This window comes from Anolis sagrei, chromosome 2, assembly GCF_037176765.1.
Source record: "Anolis sagrei isolate rAnoSag1 chromosome 2, rAnoSag1.mat, whole genome shotgun sequence".
NCBI lineage: Eukaryota > Metazoa > Chordata > Lepidosauria > Squamata > Dactyloidae > Anolis > Anolis sagrei.
In genome coordinates, this window is record NC_090022.1 from 146,042,022 (window position 1) to 146,061,841 (window position 19,820).

At 46.9% G+C, this 19,820-nt stretch overlaps 1 protein-coding gene across 5 annotated transcripts in view; it reads left to right on the plus strand.

Moving 5' to 3' along the window:
* Positions 1-19,820, plus strand: part of KMT2D (lysine methyltransferase 2D) — a 132,736-nt gene that overhangs the window by 87,766 nt on the left and 25,150 nt on the right. For all 5 annotated transcript variants that reach the window (XM_060763910.2, XM_060763911.2, XM_060763914.2 and 2 more), the window contains 6 exons: positions 2,366-2,489; positions 12,739-12,829; positions 13,054-13,117; positions 14,068-14,300; positions 15,145-18,222; positions 18,833-18,976. In XM_060763910.2, the coding sequence (XP_060619893.2) occupies positions 2,366-2,489; positions 12,739-12,829; positions 13,054-13,117; positions 14,068-14,300; positions 15,145-18,222; positions 18,833-18,976 (3,734 nt within the window). The remainder of the gene's footprint in view (positions 1-2,365; positions 2,490-12,738; positions 12,830-13,053; positions 13,118-14,067; positions 14,301-15,144; positions 18,223-18,832; positions 18,977-19,820) is intronic.

Here is a 19,820-nt window from a genome sequence, read left to right on the forward strand (position 1 = left end):
AGATTTGAACAACACTAGCCCCCTTCCAGTCTGCTGGGACATCTGTTCTCCAAGAATTCTCAAATTTTTGCCAGCGGTTCTGAAATCACTTCTGCTAGTTTCTTCAATATTCCTAGATGTTGTTCATCTGACCCTGGAGACTTGAATTCATTTAAAGTGGCCAGGTATTCCTGGACTACTGCTTTACCTATTTTGGCTTGTTTCTCTTTTGTGGTGTCTGGTGAAATAAGCACGTGATAGTTGATGCACCTGTGCAGCAATCACTGGAAACCTCTGAAAAGCTGAGAAGGCTTTTGGCTGCCACCCCGCCCATCTTCCCCATGAGGCTTATAAGCTCTTTGCTGGCACTGTTTGCAATTATGCCTTCAGTATCTCACTTTTAAGAAACTTCCATCCATCATTTTAAGAAACTTCCATCCATCACTATTTTTCTTTTAGTTTTCCTCTCCATGGAATCACACTCAGTATTTTCTTAAATTTCCTGAAGTCAGCTCTCCTAAAGTCTAGAATGCATGGATCCCATCTCTTCCAATGTATTGAACAGGTCTTCAGTGTTGGTTAAGATCAGATCTGGAATAGCCGAACCCCTTGTTGCCTCTTCTACCTTCTAAACAATACAATTGTCTGCAAGGCAAGTGAGTAATTTGTTGGACTTTGTACTCTTGGCAAAGTTTGTTTTCCAACAAATGTCAGTTTAGGTGAAATCCCCTATTACTACCATATCTTTTTTTTCTGCATGTATGGTCATCTGGTCAAGGAAGGCGTCATCCAATTCTTCAGTCTGGCTTGGAAGTCTTTTATAGATCCTCACAACTAAATCTTTTTCAGTCCTTATTCCCTTAATTCTTTTCCAGATGCTCTCAACCTGGTTTCCAGGATTGAAGTCTTACATCTCTTCGTAGGCGCAAATATTTTTGACATATAATTCTACTCCACACCCTCTCCTGTTTGGTCTATTTCTCTGAAATTAGTTATACCTTTCCATTGCTACATTGCAGTTACAGGACTTGTCCCACCAGGTTTCAGTTATGCCTATTACATCGTAACTGTTTTGTCGTGCAAATGCTTCCAGTTCATCTTGTTTATTTCCCATGCTATGGGTATTAGTATAAAAACATCTAAGCCCGTGGGACATTCCCCTTAGTTGTTTATTTGAGATTATTGTTCTCTCGCTGCTTGCAACTACTGTATTTTCCGGTGTATAAGACAACTGGATGTATAAGATGACCCTCAACTTTTCCAGTTAAAATATAGAGTTTGGGATATACTCACCATATAAGACTACCTCTCTTCCAATGCACACCTAATATATATATATTTAAAAAATTAGATTTGATTTCAGTATGGTAATTTTCCTATTACCGCACCTTCTTCTCCGGCTCTCAGATGTCGCACATGAATGCCTGCACTGCTTCACTGCAGTCCTCAGGAGTGAAATCTGAGAGGCAGAGAAGGAGGTACAGTAATAGAACACAAGGGCGAGCCAGACGGGTGAAAGAGGCATGGTTTTTTTTGGGGGGGGGGGCACAGCACCGCTCTATCTCTTTTTTCCATATCACAGGCATCCCAGACGCCTGCAGCTTGCTCCGCCATTCACTTACACCTTCCCGGTGAGGCGCCCACTCACTTCTTCATTGGGGCCACGTTAAGTCACTTCTTTCCATGAATCCTGGTGTGTGTGTTTTCTTCTATCATACAGTTCCGCCCTTGCTGCTTTCATATGGTTGCTGCAGCTGTTTCTGAGCTCCCCCCACCATATGCATTTTTGAGCTCCCCCCACCTTTTGAGAAGTTTTTTCTGGGTTAAAAAGTAGTCTTATATGCCGGAAAATACAGTAGTTGTGTTTGTCCAACCCTATCTTTAGCCTTTTGGCTGTTTACTCCAGGCCTTGATAAACTACTGTTCCCAAGGATAATGTCACCCTCCCTCACACAGCCTAGCTTAAAGTCTGTCTTATCAGGATTGCCAGTCTGTGAGCAAAAACATTCCTTCTTACTTCTGTGAGATGCACCCCATCCTGTGCCAGTAGACCATCTTCCTGGAAAAGCAGACTAAAAATCTAGGAAGCCAAATTGTTCTTCCTGACACCATCTGAAAAAATGCCTCATTGGCTTAAAACAGGTCAATCCTATCTTGCTGAAATGGTTGCCCACCTTTTTTCTTGGGCATCCAAGTTGGCTTTGCAGCATCATTAAAAAAAATACATGAGGGAGGGATTGGAGAACTACACTAGGGCCATTGGAGGACAGCTGTGCACATGGCCGACGGGCTGCACTTTCTTGGTGAGATGTGGGTGAACATGAAGCAGCCATTTAAAATGCAATCACTTTCTAGTTCTCTTTTCCCTCTCTTCTACCCTGTACAGATCTGGATAAATTTGCTACTGAGGACATAATGGATCCGATTGCCAAGGCCAAGATGGTGGCTTTGAAGGGTATCAAGAAGGTCATGGCACAAGGCAGCATTGGAGTGGCTCCTGGTATGAATAGGTAAGCACTGTGCATGAAGGTTAAGTGAAACAACAACAAATGTGAAAGCTGTGAATCCACAACTCTGGGAAGTGTTTTGTTCTAGACATAGCCATGAAATGTTTGAGCTGTGTCCTGATCCCAGACTCCTTTACCAACAAAATGCAAAATGGTATATTTATTTTGTTTCTCTGGGTCACTGAGAAAAGGAGTCCACACAATCTGGGGGTTTCTTCCCATTACTGATCATGGACAGGCCCGTGTGGGGCCTAAAGCGGGTGAGGAGGGAGCCCTGATTGGATGCTTCAGGCTTCTGCTATGTCCAGACCAAACTCCCCTTTTGTTCTCGAAGTGGTTCTTTCTTGTTTTATATTCATCTTATGTTGGTTTTCCCTGTCTATCTCCTTTTTTAAAAAGCACAAAACAAAAATTTGCCATCTCTTCTCCTAATCTTTGTATTTTCTTTCCACTTTATGATGTCTCTGGTGAGGAATAAATTAGATAAAAAGAGCTATAATTCTCGATCACATTTCTTATATCATGGATGAGTTAAAGCCACTTATGCGTGCCCAGAACATGCAGACAATGCAAAGAGCTCCAGCACATACAGCTCTTCACTGAAATGGTTCCAGCAGGTGATGTGGGAAGCAGTGATATAGTCTTTCCTCAAGTGATTATAGCAGTACCTATTGTGGAGATATGCCTAAAGCTATTAATAAAGCTTTAGGCTAACACAAGTGAGTTAGTGGAATCGTCCCTAGAAAGACTGTCTGAACCTACTTGGCAGGATCTTTCCATATTTTTGTTAACCCAGAAAGTGATGGCAAGAGGCTTGATTGTCAAAGAAAGTGGCTCCTGATCTGTCCCTTCCTGACAAATTTCTCCTGTGAATACTGTGGCTAGCTCTCACAGACCTGTCTCCTCCTTTTCGAGGGACAGTTTTTTCATGCCTTATAGCCACACTCGGATGTACAGGCCCCTGGGGAGGGCTTCAGGACCAAGAGGTCTATGATCCCAGCAAGGGGGGAACTGCACCTGGAATAGTATGAATAATATGACATCCAGGGAGTGAAGGGCAATTTCAAGGGGGGAGGAAGGTCTTGGGAAGAAAGCTGGCAGTGTGATGTCTTGTCACTTGTGAAAGTGGGAGACGACCTTAGGGAGGAAGGTGACGTCTGTGCGAAGGACAACTTTGCCCTCATGGAAGCAGATAAAGGGGGCGTCGGAACAACGGACCATGAGCTCACTGGCCCTCCGCGCTGAAGTGATAGCAATGAGAAAGGCAGTTTTCCAAAAGAGATGGGAGATGTCGCTAGTCAACATGGGTTCAAAGGGAGGTTTGGAAAGTTGAGAAAGGACGAGTTCTAAACTCCAGGAAAGAAGGGGTAGGAGGTGGGTGGGTGGATATTTTTGTATCCTTTAAGAAATAGGTGAATAAGGGGCTCCTGAAAAAGGGATTGGAGGTCTGACTTTCTCCTTTACCAGGAAAGTACTGCAAGACAGCATTTGATAGAGAGGGCAAATCCTTTTGCTGAGAGGTGGACTAGAAAGTCAAGGACAACAGGATTTGGAGCCGAATTGAGTTGATGATCCAGGGGTTGTAGGAACTTTTGAAACATGTTCCATTTGTAAGTATAGGCTTTTTTTTTGTGGATGACTTCTGGGCTGCTTAGATTATGAGTCAGACCGACTCAGAGAGGTGGGATGTGGTCTGATCCTCCAGGCCTTTAGGTGGAGACAAGGGAGGTCTGGGTGTTGGATCAGGCCGTCTTCGAGAGTGAGGAGATCTGGGTCGGGAGGGAAGTGTAGGAAGTCGCCTTGAGAGGCTTGGAGAAGGGGAGTGAACCAGGGTTGGCCTGGCATAAAGGAGACCGCAAGACCATTGAAAAAGGAAGGTGTCTCCTAAGCAGCCTGGGAATGTGCGAGGCCGTGGTCTTGCACAGTATAAGGGGCAATGGGTGTTTGTTGGGGATGCGAAGATGTCCACTTGTGGGGGGCCCCAGAGGTGAGTCAAGAATTGGAAGTGTCTGGGGTTGAAGCGCCATTCGTGATTGTTCACCGGCGTCCTGCTTAGGGAGTCCGCTAATGTGTTTTCATCTCCGGGTGGTAAATTGCTATGAGGAAGGTGTTGTGAAGAATGCACCATTCGCAGATTCGAATGGAGATGTGGTGGGGGAGTGAGTTCCTCCCTGTTTGTTCAGGTAATATTCGACAGTCATGTTGTCTGTCAGAATTTGTATTATGTGGTTGGAGACTAGAGTGGAGAAGGCTCGGAGGGCTTTCTCGACAGGTATAAGCTCAAGAGCATTGATGTGGTGATGTTGTTCTTGTAGAGACTAGCAGCCGCTGATTTTGAGAACTTGGAGGTGAGCACCACATCGCATAGAGGAGGTGTCTGTTGTCAGGGAGAGTGACAGGTGGGGGTGTATGAAGGGAAGTCCCAAGCATACATTGGATCTCTTTGTCCACCATGATTGGGATTCAGTAGTACTGAATGGGGGGGGGGAGGGTCATGGTTTGTTTGTCGTGTAAGGGATTGAACACTGAGAGGAACCAGGATTGGAGGGGGCAGAGGCGTGCAAACGGGGTGACGTTTGTGGTGGAGGACATATGGCCAAGGAGAAATTGGATAGACCAAGTGGAACAGCAGTCCGTGATTGGAGATTGTAAATTAAGTCTCTGAGGTTGGAGAAACGGTCATAGAATCATAGAATCATAGAATCAAAGAGTTGGAAGAGACCTCATGGGCCATCCAGTCCAACCCCCTGCCAAGAAGCAGGAATATTGCATTCAAATCACCCCTGACAAATGGCCATCCAACCTCTGCTTAAAAGCTTCCAAAGAAGGAGCCTCCACCACACTCCGGGGCAGAGAGTTCCACTGCTGAACGGCTCTCACAGTCAGGAAGTTCTTCCTAATGTTCAGATGGAATCTCCTCTCTTGTAGTTTGAAGCCATTGTTCCGCGTCCTAGTCTCCAAGGAAGCAGAAAACAAGCTTGCTCCCTCCTCCCTGTGGCTTCCTCTCACATATTTATACATGGCTATCATATCTCCTCTCAGCCTTCTCTTCTTCAGGCTAAACATGCCCAGTTCCCTAAGCCGCTCCTCATAGGGCTTGTTCTCCAGACCCTTGATCATTTTAGTCGCCCTCCTCTGGACACATTCCAGCTTGTCAATATCTCTCTTGAATTGTGGTGCCCAGAATTGGACACAATATTCCAGATGTGGTCTAACCAAAGCAGAATAGAGGGATAGCATTACTTCCTTAGATCTAGACACTATGCTCCTATTGATGCAGGCCAAAATCCCATTGGCTTTTTTTGCCGCCACATCACATTGTTGGCTCATGTTTAACTTGTTGTCCACGAGGACTCCAAGATCTTTTTCACACGTACTGCTCTCGAGCCAGGCATTGTCCCCCATTCTGTATCTTTGCATTTCATTTTTTCTGTCAAAGTGGAGTATCTTGCATTTGTCCCTGTTGAACTTCATTTTGTTAGTTTTGGCCCATCTCTCTAATCTGTCAAGATCGTTTTGAATTCTGCTCCTGTCCTCTGGACTATTGGCTATCCCTCCCAATTTGGTGTTGTCTGCAAACTTGATGATCATGCTTTCTAGCCCTTCATCTAAGTCGTTAATAAAGATGTTGAACAGGACCGGGCCCAGGACGGAACCCTGCGGCACTCCGCTCGTCACTTCTTTCCAAGATGAAGAGGAAGCATTAGTGAGCACTCTCTGTGTTCGTCCACTTAACCAATTACAGATCCACCTCACCGTAGTTTTGCCTAGCCCACATTGGACTAGTTTCCTTGCCAGAAGGTCATGGGGGACCTTGTCGAAGGCCTTACTGAAATCCAGGTACGCTACATCCACGGCATTCCCCGCATCTACCCAGCTTGTAGCTCTACCGAAGAAAGAGATCAGATTAGTCTGGCATGACTTGTTTTTGATAAATCCATGTTTACTATTAGCGATGACTGCATTTGTTTCTAAGTGTTTGCAGACCGCTTCCTTAACAATCTTTTCCAGAATCTTGCCCAGTATCGACGTGAGGCTGACCGGACGGTAGTTGTTTGGGTCATCCTTTTTTCCCTTCTTGAAGATTGGGACCACATTGGCCCTCCTCCAATCTGCTGGAACTTCTCCCATTCTCCAAGAACTCTCAAAGATGGTTGCCAATGGTTCCGAAATGACTTCCGCTAGTTCCTTCAATACTCTGGGGTGTAGTTGATCTGGCCCTGGGGACTTGAACTCATTAAGAGTGGCCAGGTATTCCTGGACGATTTCTTTCCCAATTAGGGGTTGGATGTCCTCCAATCCCTCATCCACTCCATCTTGCTGAGGTTGAGGACTCTCTTTTTGTGAGAAGACCGAGGCAAAGAAGGCATTAAGTAGTTCTGCCTTTTCCCTATCCCCTGTCAGCATTGCCCCATCTTCTCCTCGAAGAGGAGAAGAAGGTAAACCCTTTCTGAATTGGAGTCTAGAATGGTTCCTATGAACTGGATGTTTTGGGTGGATTCCAGGTGGGACTTCTCGAAGTTGACAACAAGGCCGAGATTCTGTAAGAAAGATAAAGTGTAATGGATATCAGGACAGCTGGGTGCGAGAACTGGATGAAAATAACCAATCATCTAAATAAGGAAAAGCAGTAAAGCTGCATTGGCAAAGGTGAAAGGCGACCACTGCCATGCATTTAATAAATACCTTGTGGGTGGTAGAGAGGTCAAAGTGTAAAACATTTTTTAACAAAGAGAAATTATCAATGGTGAAGGCAAGATACTTTCGGTGGGATTCTCTGATGGCGATATGGAAGTATGCGTCTTGGAGATCAATGGTAGCTAACCAGGCTCCCCATCACGCTTGTCAACAAGGAAGTATCTCACCAGGAATGTAGCTGGTGAGATGGGGTGGGGGATATGGTTCCTTTGAGTAGGAGAGAATGAATCGTGGATGATGATTGGATTGGGAGGATCTTCCGGGGGGGGGGGGAGAAGGGAGTGAAATTCTATGGCATATCCCTTATCTATAATATCAAGGACCTAGGAGTCCATAATTATGGACTTCCATTGAGGAAGGAAGGGGTGAAGTCTGTCCAAGTATGAGTGGGCAGGATGGATGATGTTGAGGTAAAGTGGTGCTCAAAATGCCGGTTTTTGTTGTCCGGTGGCTTAAAACTCTGGTACTGACCTTAAATGGAAGTAGTGGTTGCTTGGGTGGCGGAGTAGTTAATTGGGGTTGTTGTTTTCCTCTGTAGGAAGGAGAGTTGTAGTGTCCCCGAAAGGATTGGGGAAAATGATAATATGGTCCCCACCTCTGGCGCTGGTAGGGTTGGTATGGTTGTTGACCATATCTGGTAACAGTCTGTTTCATTTTATGAGAGTGTCCAGAGTCGGTCTCTAGATTAAAGAGGCCCGTTTCGTCCATAGGCAAGTCTTCAATCAAAGAACGTTGAGAGGGGGAAAGTGTAGAGCACCTAAGCCAGGTGTGTCGCCTTAGGGCGATCGCTCGTGTGATGAGTTTGCCCGAGGAGTCTGCTGTGTTCTTTGCAAGGTCTTTTTGAAGATTGGATAAGAGAAGGGCCTCTTGTCTGAATGCTTTTGCCAGTGCCTGATTGATTGGTGGTAACAGATCAAAGTAAGGGCCCCGTTTATTCCAGAGAAAGGTTTGGTATACGTTCAGGTAAACGCCATAATGAGCGATATGAGCGAAAAGGCATGCTGAGGAATAAAGTTTTTTGGCCATGGTGTCAAGTTTCCTTCTTTGTCAGAAGGAGATGACTGGTTTCTTTGTATTGGTTTTGGTTGAGCATCAGTAACAATAGAATTTGCATTAGGCAATTTGGCAAGCCAGAAGGCAGAAGACAAGTCAATATGTTATACGTTTTCTGCCTGTTTGGGGGTAGCTGAAACTAGCCCTGGGGCTATACCTGTAGTTTTCAGTAGCTTGAGAAGGTAGGGTACTGTGGGGAGGGAGGTGGAGAGGTGAGGCTGTTGTTCAGCAGAGAAAAAATAAGGGTCTTGAACCACATCGGTTGATTGAGCAGGGGTGATATTCAGAGCCCTGGAGGGTCTGATTAGTAAAGCTGAAAAGTTTTAAAATCTTCTGGCTGGAGGTCAGGATCAGGGTCTGAGGGGGTTGGCATTGAGGATGGTAAGTCAGAGGAGGAATCAAGGTCAATAGTGGTGTCCTCAGGATAGTGGTCCTGAGGGGAGGGATAGATAGAGATGGAGGTGGAGGTGGAGTTTGGGGAGAAGGAGAGACAGGAGGAGAGGGGACCTGCCATGGAGGAGGAGGGGTGGTGAGGATGTTGAGGAGGGAAAGATCAAGGAGGGGATTGGGAGCAATATGGGTCTCCTGGTGGATAAAAGTCCGGATAGAAGGGGAAAGGAAGAGGGTAAACAGGAAAAGGACAGTCATAAAGATAATGGTAGCGAGGGTCCAAAGGGCGCCCTATATACCTTGAGGAGGAGCGTGAAGGGCTCCTGGATCAGGACTGGGAGGGAGAGGGGGAGTGTCTCCTGTACTGTGGAGACCGCCTAGGGCGGGAAGTGCAGTTCTTGGGCGGCTACAAGGTCTGCTCCGGTACTAGGGAGGGAGGGAGGGTTTGAGAGAGAGGTAGTTGTGCTGGAGGGAGGGAGGGAAGAGAATCTGGGGGGTTGGAGGCTTTTCCTGTTCAGTACCGAGCTGGGCAGTGAGTAGTTCAAACAGGAGGAGTTGAGGCGGATCCTCAATCTCCAGAAAGGAAGATTGGTCACGGCCACTCTGAAGAAGTTGGATAGGTTGAGACGGGAGCTCAAGCGTGGGAGGACTCAAGGGCTGGTTGCTGTCCCTGCAATTTGGTTTGTTTCTCTTTTGATTTTTGTTTTGATCGGTGGGAAGTCTGCTTGGATGGCTTTGTCTTTTTACGCAGCACCTCAGTGGAGGAACCAAGGTTCGAGGCATGAGTATTTTGCTCCATTGGAGACTGGACTGGTTGGTCTCTGTGGGTGGAAAGGAGTAAAGTCTGGGCAACCAAGGGTTGGGAAAGCCGAGGTTCGTCCGTGGGCTAAAGCTTGCTCATAAAGCCGGGCTTTGAGGCTAGAGTCTATGCCAGTGGTTCTCAACCTTCCTAATGCCGTGACCCCTTAATACATTTCCTCATGTTGTGGTGACCCCCAACCATAGCATTATTTTTGCTACTTCATAACTGTAATTTTGCTCCTGTTATTAACTGTAATGTAATTATCTGATAAGCAGGATGTATTTTCACTCACTGGACCAAATTTGGCACAAATATCCAATGTGCCCAGATTTGAATAGTGGTGGGGTTAGGGGGGATTGATTGATTGATTTTGTCATTTGGGAGCTGTAGTTACTGGGATTTATAGTTCACCTACAATCAAAGAGCATTCTGAAATCCAGGAACGATGGAATTGAACCAAACTTGGCACACAAAACTACCATGGCCAATAGAAAACACTAGAAGGGTTTGGTGGGCATTGACCTTGAGTTTGGAGTTGTAGTTCACCTACATCCAGAGAGCACTGTGGACTCAAACAATGGTGGATCTGGACCAAACTTGACATGAATACTCCATATGCTCAAATGTGAACACTGGTGGAGTTTGGGGAAGATAGACCTTGACATTGGGGAGTTGTATTTGATGGAATTTATAGTTCATCTACACTCAAAGAGCATTCTGAACCCCACCAACAATTGAATTGGACCAAACTTCCCACACAGAACCCCCATGACCAACAGAAAATACTGTGTTTTCTGATGGTCTTTGGCGACCCCTCTGAAACTCCCTGGCGACCCCCGCAGGGGTCCCAACCCCCAGGTTGAGAACCACTGGTCTATGCTCTTTTGCGCAAGAGTAGTAAAGGCTCTGCAAACGCCACACGTTTGGGGATTGTGTGACTCGCCCAGGCAAAGGAGACATTTTAAGTGCCTATCGGCTTTGGGGAGGTTTTCCTCGCATGCCAAGCATATTTTAAAGAAAATAGTAGACATAGTAGTTCTATCTGTCCTTTAGCCAATCCGTAGTTAGGATTGGTGGAAGGAGAGTTGTCAGGGAGTCTGAGGTCAAAATAAAGGGCAAGTCCAATAGTTGTTAGGAAAGTCTTGAGAGATTAAAGTACCTGTGCCGCTGCAGGCGCAGAAAAAGGAACTAAGGCGTAGCCCCGCCCATGGGCTTATATACTATTGGGAGGACGGGCGGGGCTCCGCCAAAATTCTATTTAGAAGCTAGAATGTTCCAAAGCTGTTGCGCATGCACAGGGAAACCCACATGTGCACATTTCACAGACAGCACAAAGAAGAAACTGAATGCCATGGGCAAAAATGTCTATTTCTCTGCCTGTCTTTCAAAAGACTGATGCATTATACATGGGGATCTATCAAAATTAACTGGGTAAGATAACCCCATACCTCGATCACCTTTCTTCTGAGGAGCCAGGCATTGTAAAAGCCTTCAAGCAGGCTGATTCTTTGGGCAAACTCCTGGCAACAGCTGTTGCCTTCATTCGTCAAGCCAGGCATCATTTTTACAGTTGCAGCGTTCTTTCCTCATGTTATTTGCTACCCCCTTCTTTTGACAAAGTGCATGGCAGCGGTAGCCGCTTACCTGGGCCAGTGCTGCATATCTGTCTACCATTATATTGATGACTGGCGCATTATGGCCAGCTCCATGCACTGGCTCCTCACTAATGTAGACTACCTTATATCTTCTGCAGACATTGTATCTTGTAAACAACAAGAAGTCTCACCTGAAGCCTAAACAATGCATCCGATTCATTGGAGTCATGCTAGACTCCATAACAGAGATGGCATATCTACCAGAAGACCACTTTTGAACCCCTCAGTCTGTCTCTGTGCTTGGGAGTATGGATCAGCAAAAGAGATCCAGTCCATCCTGGGCCACATGACCTCCATCATGGTTGTAACCCCCTTAGTACATTTACAAATGTGCCCCCTGCAGAGCTGGCTACTCAGTTCCTTCAACCTCTGCCACGATGCTGAGAACTCAACCGACACCCCTCGCAGAGTTTACCACTTCTTCAGGTGGTGGATGAAGCTGTTCAATGTCAGAGTAGGGGTTCCCTTCAGACAAGCATGTCAATCCCTCTGTCTCATGACAGATGCCTCTCCTGAAGGCTGGGATGCTCACTTTGGCAATCTGACAGTACAAGGCCTGTGGGCCCTAATGGACCATTTCTGTAACATTATTGTAACTTTTTGAGCTCTTGATGGTATGGAAAGATCTACGAACCTTCAAAATCCCATTACAACGCAAAGTGATATCATTCCTCACGAACAACACCACAGCGAAATACTGCATAATCAAGCAGGGAGGGTCACACTTGCACAAGGTGACATTGGTGTATCCCTTCGGGGATATACTTCTTTGTGCTTCACATTCTAGGAGAGCAAAACATGCTAGCTGATGCTCTCAGGAGATCACAAACTCCCAATCATGAAACTGCAATAAGCCCACCTTCTCTTTGACAGATGAGGTCGCAAAGATAAGGTGGTTCTCTGTACGTATTTTATCTTCCTACTTAAAGTAGTTTCCCACTTCCACATGTGCCAGGACATTACTCTGCCAGCCTTCTTTCAGAATCTCTCCTTAGCCCTGGAAGTGGCTCTTCACTCCTTGGATGTGAGGAGAGTGCTAGCCTTCCATGTCCACATGACATCACCACACAGGAAATCGCCAAAACTCTCCCTTAAATACCACAGCAATGCTCTAGGTCAACCAGTCACCTCACAACGCTTTTCTTCTTGGATCACCGCAACTGTTCGTCTAGCCTATCAACTTTCTGGTTGTCAGCCCCAATAACAAGCCGAGGCCCATTCAGTCTGGGCGAAGGCTGTGTTTCAAGCCTTTCCGCATGGTGTCCCTCTAGATGACATCTGCTGGGTGGTGATGTGGTAAGAGGGTGTTCCAGGATATTATTAAGGATTCAATGGTCAGCTGCCCCCACCTTGTCAAATTCTTCCAGAGGCTTGGATATATCCGTAGTTGTGTGTATTTTTCCTGTCGCTACCAACCCAGAGAAAAGCACATTGGTTATTTATTGTAAAGGGCATTATAAGTTCTTGGGATGCTGACTCTTCTCACTCCCATTGCAACTGCCTACTGGCAGTGTTCGGTAGGCACTCTTTCTTTGGTTTGTTTCTGTGTTACCTCTTTCTGAAGTTGGTCTGCTAAGTCAATATTGGCTTGATGCTTTCATTCTGCCCCTCTCATCAATTTTTTTTCTCTGGTCCACATAATTTCTCCTTTCAGGCAACAAGTCTCCCTCCTGGCTCAAAGACTGTCTGGAGCTTCCTCTTCATCTGAAGTACAGAATCATGTCTTGCCTGGGCCTGGAGGACAGGTGAGCAGTAGTTGTCTGGCAAGTCATGTAGATTGCCATTATTCAACTTTTTTATTCATGGGTTGAGAGTTGGTTTTCTGAGGTAACAGATCATGAATGTGTTTGAAACTGGCATTTGGAGTTTATGGGTTGGGTGGGGGTTGATCTGGATTGTAGTGGGAACAGGGGGAAACCACAGCAGGTATGAAAATGTAGGTATTCTGATTTTTTCAAATCCCTTTCAGGAACGGAGCAGTGACCCAGCACAGGCGCGTCCAAACCCACCCAGTTTTGCTCAAGGTGTCATCAGTGAGTAGACAGCAGACCAGGCCTTGAGGAGGTTACTCAAAAGGGTTGTGTGTTGCTTTCCCCTTGCAGTAATGCTGTCAAGCCACTTCCTACCCAGCCGGACTCTTACATACCCTGTTGCATATTCATTTCACACTGATCTGAAATAAGTAATGCTTTCTGATTATGAAGCAGTTCGAAACACCAATATGGGAATGCTTACTTGTGTTGACTGAAAGTAAAAGAAGACTAGGAAAATTCAGTCTTCACTCACTCTTTTTAACAATCTTGCAGCTGCAAAAAGCATGTGTGTCCAAAATCTACCTAGTAAATATTTCTAAGTGGTGATTAATGGGCATTCTTAATATGATCAACCAGAAGTTTCCTAGATTGCCTTGAATGCCATAGGTCGGGAATGATTAATCTTTAGTCGTCGCCCCCCCCCCTCACCTCTCAAATAATTAAAGTTACAACTGCTATCATTATAACAAAAAGTGAAGAATTGTAAGCATTGTAGTCCAAAACATATGGAAGGCCTAAGAGTCTCCATGCCTGCCAATATTCATACTGCACACTGGTGACTTGTAGACCCATAGATTGGCCACATTGTGATTAAAACTATGGAGACAGTGTCTTGGGGCATTACAGCAAAGGGATGGCAAGTGCCTTAGTGTAGTCCTCCTTTGTGACCTTTATGTGTTAGTGACATTCATTCCTGTTTCTTGCCCCACACTTCTCCCTGTGTTCCTTCCTTTAACACTGCATCTTGCCTATGTAAGATGAGCTCTGTATAGTCTTTCCCCGAGGTCTCTATCTATGGGCAACCTTAATGCCAAATAAGCAGATGTGCACATTCTGGATAGAATTATGGAAGGCTGAGTGCAGATGAAGGTGATGGTGCTTTCTGTACACAGTATGACCTTAAAGTGGGTCCATTTATCAACATCAGGGTTTCATTTCTCACCCCACAGATGATGCTGATCAGCGCCAGTATGAGGAGTGGCTCTTTCACACACAGCAGCTCCTCCAAATGCAGCTGAAGGTGCTGGAGGAGCAAATTGGTGTGCACCGCAAGTCCCGCAAGGCTCTGTGTGCCAAGCAGCGAACTGCTAAGAAGGCTGGCCGTGAGTTCCCGGAGGCTGATGCTGAGAAGCTCAAGCTGGTGACAGAGCAGCAGAGCAAGATCCAGAAGCAATTGGATCAGGTATACTGTTCAAACAAGTATGTGCTTCTGCCAGTTTAGAAGAAAGTGGGCTGCTACCATGGTTTGGGGAACTATATTGTTGCTCGTGGGACCCTGGAGGGCTGCACCTTCCCATTGGCATCCCATTCTAAATTTTGGGAGGAGGAGATGAACATGTTTGCCCCCAGTTAGCAAAAAGTGCTCCCCAGGTCTTGAGGAAAAGGTACTGCTAGTCATTTTGCCAATTTTTCAGTCCTTTGGGCATTTCAAAACCAGGGAGACCTCCAAATGCCCTTAACATGACAAATGGCTAGTTCTCTCTCCCAGAGTGTGGGGTACTATTGGTGATATTAGGGCAAAGCAGATTTTAAGTGGGGAGTGCACACATGTGCTCACATGCACATGCACACAAACAAACCTAGGGCGTTCAAGAATGTATTGGGATGGGCTGCTTTTCAGAAATGCTTGTGGAGTTTGGGATGGAAATAGCATACCTATTAGATTCAGGCATCTCTGCATCTCATGGGCCATTTGATCACTGAATAAATAGAAGATGAAGAAACTGCTAAGTACTCTAGGAACATTGGCTTGCATTTAAAAATATATCTTGCAATTGTAGTCTTTGATATTTGAATAAACTGTTATCCTCTTGGGAAATAGTTAAATAAAAATTGACAACCTAATGCTGCCCAGCTGTCTGTCAGCTTCAGCTCCCATAAACCAATTAGGATGGCCAACAACAAGGGGTTGTGCAGTCCCAAAAAGTTACAAACATCACTGTCTACCTCTGGGAAAGAGAGAGATTGTTTGCTTACATTAACTTTCCCTTTGCTTCTTTGTCCTCTCCTCCAACATCTCTTGACAGGTCCGGAAACAGCAAAAAGAGCACACTAACCTCATGACAGAGTACCGCAACAAGCAACAGCAGCATCAGCAACAAACTTCCACTGTTCTGGCCCTCAGTCCCTCTCAAAGTCCTCGCCTCATGGCCAAGCTTCCTAGTCAGCTCCTTTCTGCACATGGCCTCCAGCCAGGACCCCAAGGCTTCACAGGCCAGGCAGGTGGCTTGCGCCTCCCTCAGGCTGCAATGGCAGTGCAGCAGGGCTTACCTTTCATGGGGCAGCAACAGCCAGCTGGGGCCAACAACACATTTTTCCCTAGTAACCGTCTCTTGCAAGAGAGGCAGCTGCAGCAGCAAAGGCTGCAACTGGCACAGAAGATGCAGCAGCAAAACCTCATAGGACAAGTGCCGATGCAACAACAGCAGCAAAACCTCATGGGACAAATTCCAGTGCAGCAACAGCAACAAAACCTCATGGGACAAGTTTCAATGCAGCAGCAGCATCCACAGCAAAGCCTGATGGGACAGATATCTATGCAGCAGCAACAGCAGCAACCACCACAAAGCACTCTAAACCAGGCAAATTTGATGGGCCAGCCACCCCCTCCACCTCCCACCCCACAGCCAGGCCAGAACTTGCTCTCAAAGCAGCAAGGGTTGCAGAACAACCAACCAGGAGTCATGGTCCAGCAGCTGTCACCTCAGCAACAGCAAACGATGCTGGGACACTCCATGCTGCCACATCAGGGTGTGATGAGTCACTCACAAGCTTCTCAAAGGCAAATGCTCTTGGCTTCACAACAGCACAGAACCCTGGGTTCTCCTCAGCAGCTGGCACATCAACAGCAGCAGCAGCAGGCACAAGGGATGATGGGACACAGGATACTTTTGTCCCCTCAACAACAGCAACAGCAACCAGGGCTGCTTGGCCAGCAGCAGAGGACCTTACTGAGCCAGCATCAGCAACAAAACTCTATAGCACAACACCAGGCCCTCCTTAGCCAGGGGCCGGCTGCTCAGCAGGGAGGGCCATTGGGCCAGGGTCAGACTGCTCCACCAGGCATCCTGAGCCAAGGGCAAGGCACAGCCTCAGAACCAATCCAGCACTTTTCACAGCACGGGTCTCTGAACCAGGTGCTGCACTCAGGTCAGGGAATACAGCCAGCTCCATCACAGCAGGGCCTGGCTGCCAAGGAACAGCAGGGAGGGTCGGAAGGCATCACAGGGCTGCCTCAGGAGGGGACAGAGAGTGTACAGCAGCAACAGCAGCAACAACAGCAGCAACTTCGGCCCCATTTGGTAGGACAGGACCTGGGAGGGCAAATGCATATGAGTGTGCAAGAGCAACAGGGAATTCCCAGCCGTGGGACCCCTTTACAAGAGCCTTCAACTCAGCTGATGCTGCAGCAACATGGGGAGCAGCAGAAACCACCAGCTGATATGGGCCACCAGGCACAGCAGCTTCTCCTGGGCTCTCAGCAGCAGAATAGCTTGAGCTCCCTGCAGCTAAGGCTGCAGCAGCAACAGCAAAACAGTCACCTTCAGCAGCAACAACAACAACAAAGCAGCCACCTGCAGCAGCAACAACAACAAAGCAGCCACCTACAGTCGCAGCAACAAAGCAGTCACCTACAGCAGCAGCAACAGCAGCAAAACAACCACCTACAGCAGCCTCTGCAGGCTCATCTTTCTGTGGATGGTGCTTTGCAGTCAGAGATGTCCCAACAGCAGCAACATCTCCATCACCATCGTGATGCAACCCAGACTCCTCACGTGCTAAACCAGCAGATGGAGCAGCAAGGTCAAGTGCAGAACATTATGGCTCAACAGCAAAGGATTATAGGTCAGAACCTGGACCAACCTTTAAAAAGCTTGCCAGGCCAGCTTCCTCTCCAGCAGCAGCAGCAACTCCAGCAGCTGCAGCAACAGCACCGCCTTCCAAGCCCAGCTGGGGCTTCCAAAACACCAGGGTTAATGGTGCCAATGCAGCAGCAGCAGCAGCAGCAACAACAACAAAACATGATGGTCCAGCAGTCATCACAAAGCCAAAGCATCCTGTCCAGCCCTATGATGGGCCAGATCCGTGCCCAGCTTCAAGGTGTCATCTCCAAAAACCCGCAGTTACGTCACCTCACCCCTCAGCAACAGCAGCAGTTGCAGGCCCTGTTGATGCAACGACACCAGCAGAACCTGCTGCAGCAGAACCAAGCATTGCGGCAAGCCGGCCAATACCCAGCTCAGGGGCGGGTACCACTTGAGCAAGGCCAGCCAGTCACTCAACAGCTTTCTCTTCCTGGTACTATGGGGCAGCAGCCCCCACCCAGACAGCCTGCTGTTGCAATGGTCCAGGTTCACCCAGAGCAGAGTTTTGTGGCATCTGTGGAACAGCACAGGGGCCCACCAAGCCAACAGACAACCACCAGCCCATACCAACAAGGGGCCCCAAGGCTTCCAGCTCCACAGGCTTCCACTGTGCCCCCAAGCATGGCATCTCCGCAGCAGCACCTGCACCCTAGCCCTTCTGAGCCAAAGAGACCATCTCCTTTGCTGCTGGCAAAAAGCCCTGAACTACAGCCTGTTCCCACCCAGAAACACCAGCCTGTTGTTCCCAGTCCTGTGCTACCCCATGACTCCACTGCTATTGCTACCCAGAGTGCAGGGGAGACAGTTCCTGGAAGCTGCAGCCTCAGAGACTCAGGGGGCCTCCCCACCAAAGAGCCTGTGGAGCTGGGGCCAGTCAATGGGCAGGCAGTTAGATTGGCTTCCCCTCCAGTAAGACGGGTCCCATCCCTTCATGGGGACCTTCCCCTTGTGTGCATCAAGCAGGAACCCAAGGAAGAAGTAGCTCAGTGTGCCCTGATGAGCAGCGTCCAGTCGGTCAAGCGGGAGGCCAACGGGGATCCTGTGTCAGCTTCAGTTACCATCCCCACAGCAGCAAACAGCCTCACACGTACTGAAGCCAGCCACCTTTTGCTACAAAAGTTGCTCAGGGCCAAGAATGTGACACTTGCCACACAGCGCTCCGGTGATGTCAACGGTCACATGGACAACAAGCTGGCTGGTGTGGAGAGCCGGATGCAGGTGGCACCAGAGGGGCGAGACGTGAGTATGAAAGGAGTGGATGGAAAGTGATATAACTGTGAATTGACAGTTCACTGTTCAGTCAGAAAGCTTCACTGACAGGGTTATCAAGTTTTGCATGAATTTTCTCTTCACTAATGCAGGAGCAGGGACTACATAGATCCTTACTCTTAAGAGTAGTCTACACTGCGTATTCCCTGGGTTGCTGTAAAGAACACTAGCTTTGTTTCCTCCTTAGCTTCCAAGATCAAATGGAATCTGGTGCCTTTGGGCTATTTAAGCCAGCTTTTAATATGGTATACTGCCAATACTTTTACTTAAAAAAGCTGGAGATTAAATCGAGATAGTGTGTTTCAAAACACAGCTACCTAATGTGATGATTTAGCTACAGCAAGGAGTTAGTTTACATGAGATTGCATTCAAGCACATACTTCCTCTTCCTTTGCAGTCCAAAGGTAGCAGAGTCCATTGTGTTTAGAATTTAGTGTAAATTGACTCAGATTTTCATCCCATTGGATCTCCCAGGAAATACTCATCGAATCCTAGATAGATTTGTGGAAGAGCTAGAATTCACAATCCTTTTCTTTCTCCCTCTTTAATTTCTGTTCTATTTTTGGGGTGGACTCTACAGGATACACTAATGGCAAAGAAACCTCCACCACCAAAGCCCAAGCGATCTCAAAAAGCTGGAGAGCGACTTGCCAACTCCCGCAAAAAGCTGCGAAAAGAAGATGGAGTGAAGTCCAGTGAGGCTCTGATGAAACAACTGAAGCAGGTACTCTCCATTTCCCAGATGGCAGTTGGTTGAAAGGTTTGAGTAAAATAAATTATGAAATACTTCCAGTTTCCTCTGAGAGTCTGGGATTCCTTTACAAAAAACAAAAATGAAAAATAAGTAGTGCCTTCCATAAGAGACAACAACAAGGGAGGGTATTTTCTACCTGCAGCTTAGAATTTTGCAGTTTTCTTGGAAGGGGAAGGTACATGGGATAAATTTCAATGTTTTTCACAATATGCAAAGGTTACTTACTGGTTAATTACTGTTCCAGTTGTATTTAAATCCCCTTCTTCTTCTTCAGTCTTTCCCTGTTTAAAACCCAGGGAAAATTTGCTTATTCTGCAGCTATCACTCCTTCTGCCGTTGTGGCAGCATTATTGTTGTTGTTGTTGTTGTTGTTGTGGCTGCGGCTGCTATCTAACTTGCTCTTTGTTCTTATCTATATAATTGTGCATAGCTATTTCTTATCCCTTTTCATCTTGTCTAATTCTATACATGCTAACAAGAGGAAAATAAGGGGAAAGGATCCCACTGTTATGGATTTCAGTTCCTCATGTCTTTAGGCAGCCCTGCCTGTAGTCAAGGATAGTGGGAGTTGGAATCCAACTGTTTGGAGGACAAAGGGTAGACAACCACTGTCCTGGTGAAAAACATAGTTATTTCTTTTTTTTGGGGGGGGGGGGGGAGACCACCTATGAATATCAGATGCTATATTTCCAAGGAAAGAACTAGCAAAATCATCTCTGAGTGTTCCTTATCTAAGAAAAACCTCATAAAATTCACGGGGCTGCCAAAAATCAGCAGGGATCTTGCAAGTTACACACAACTATACCTATAGTTT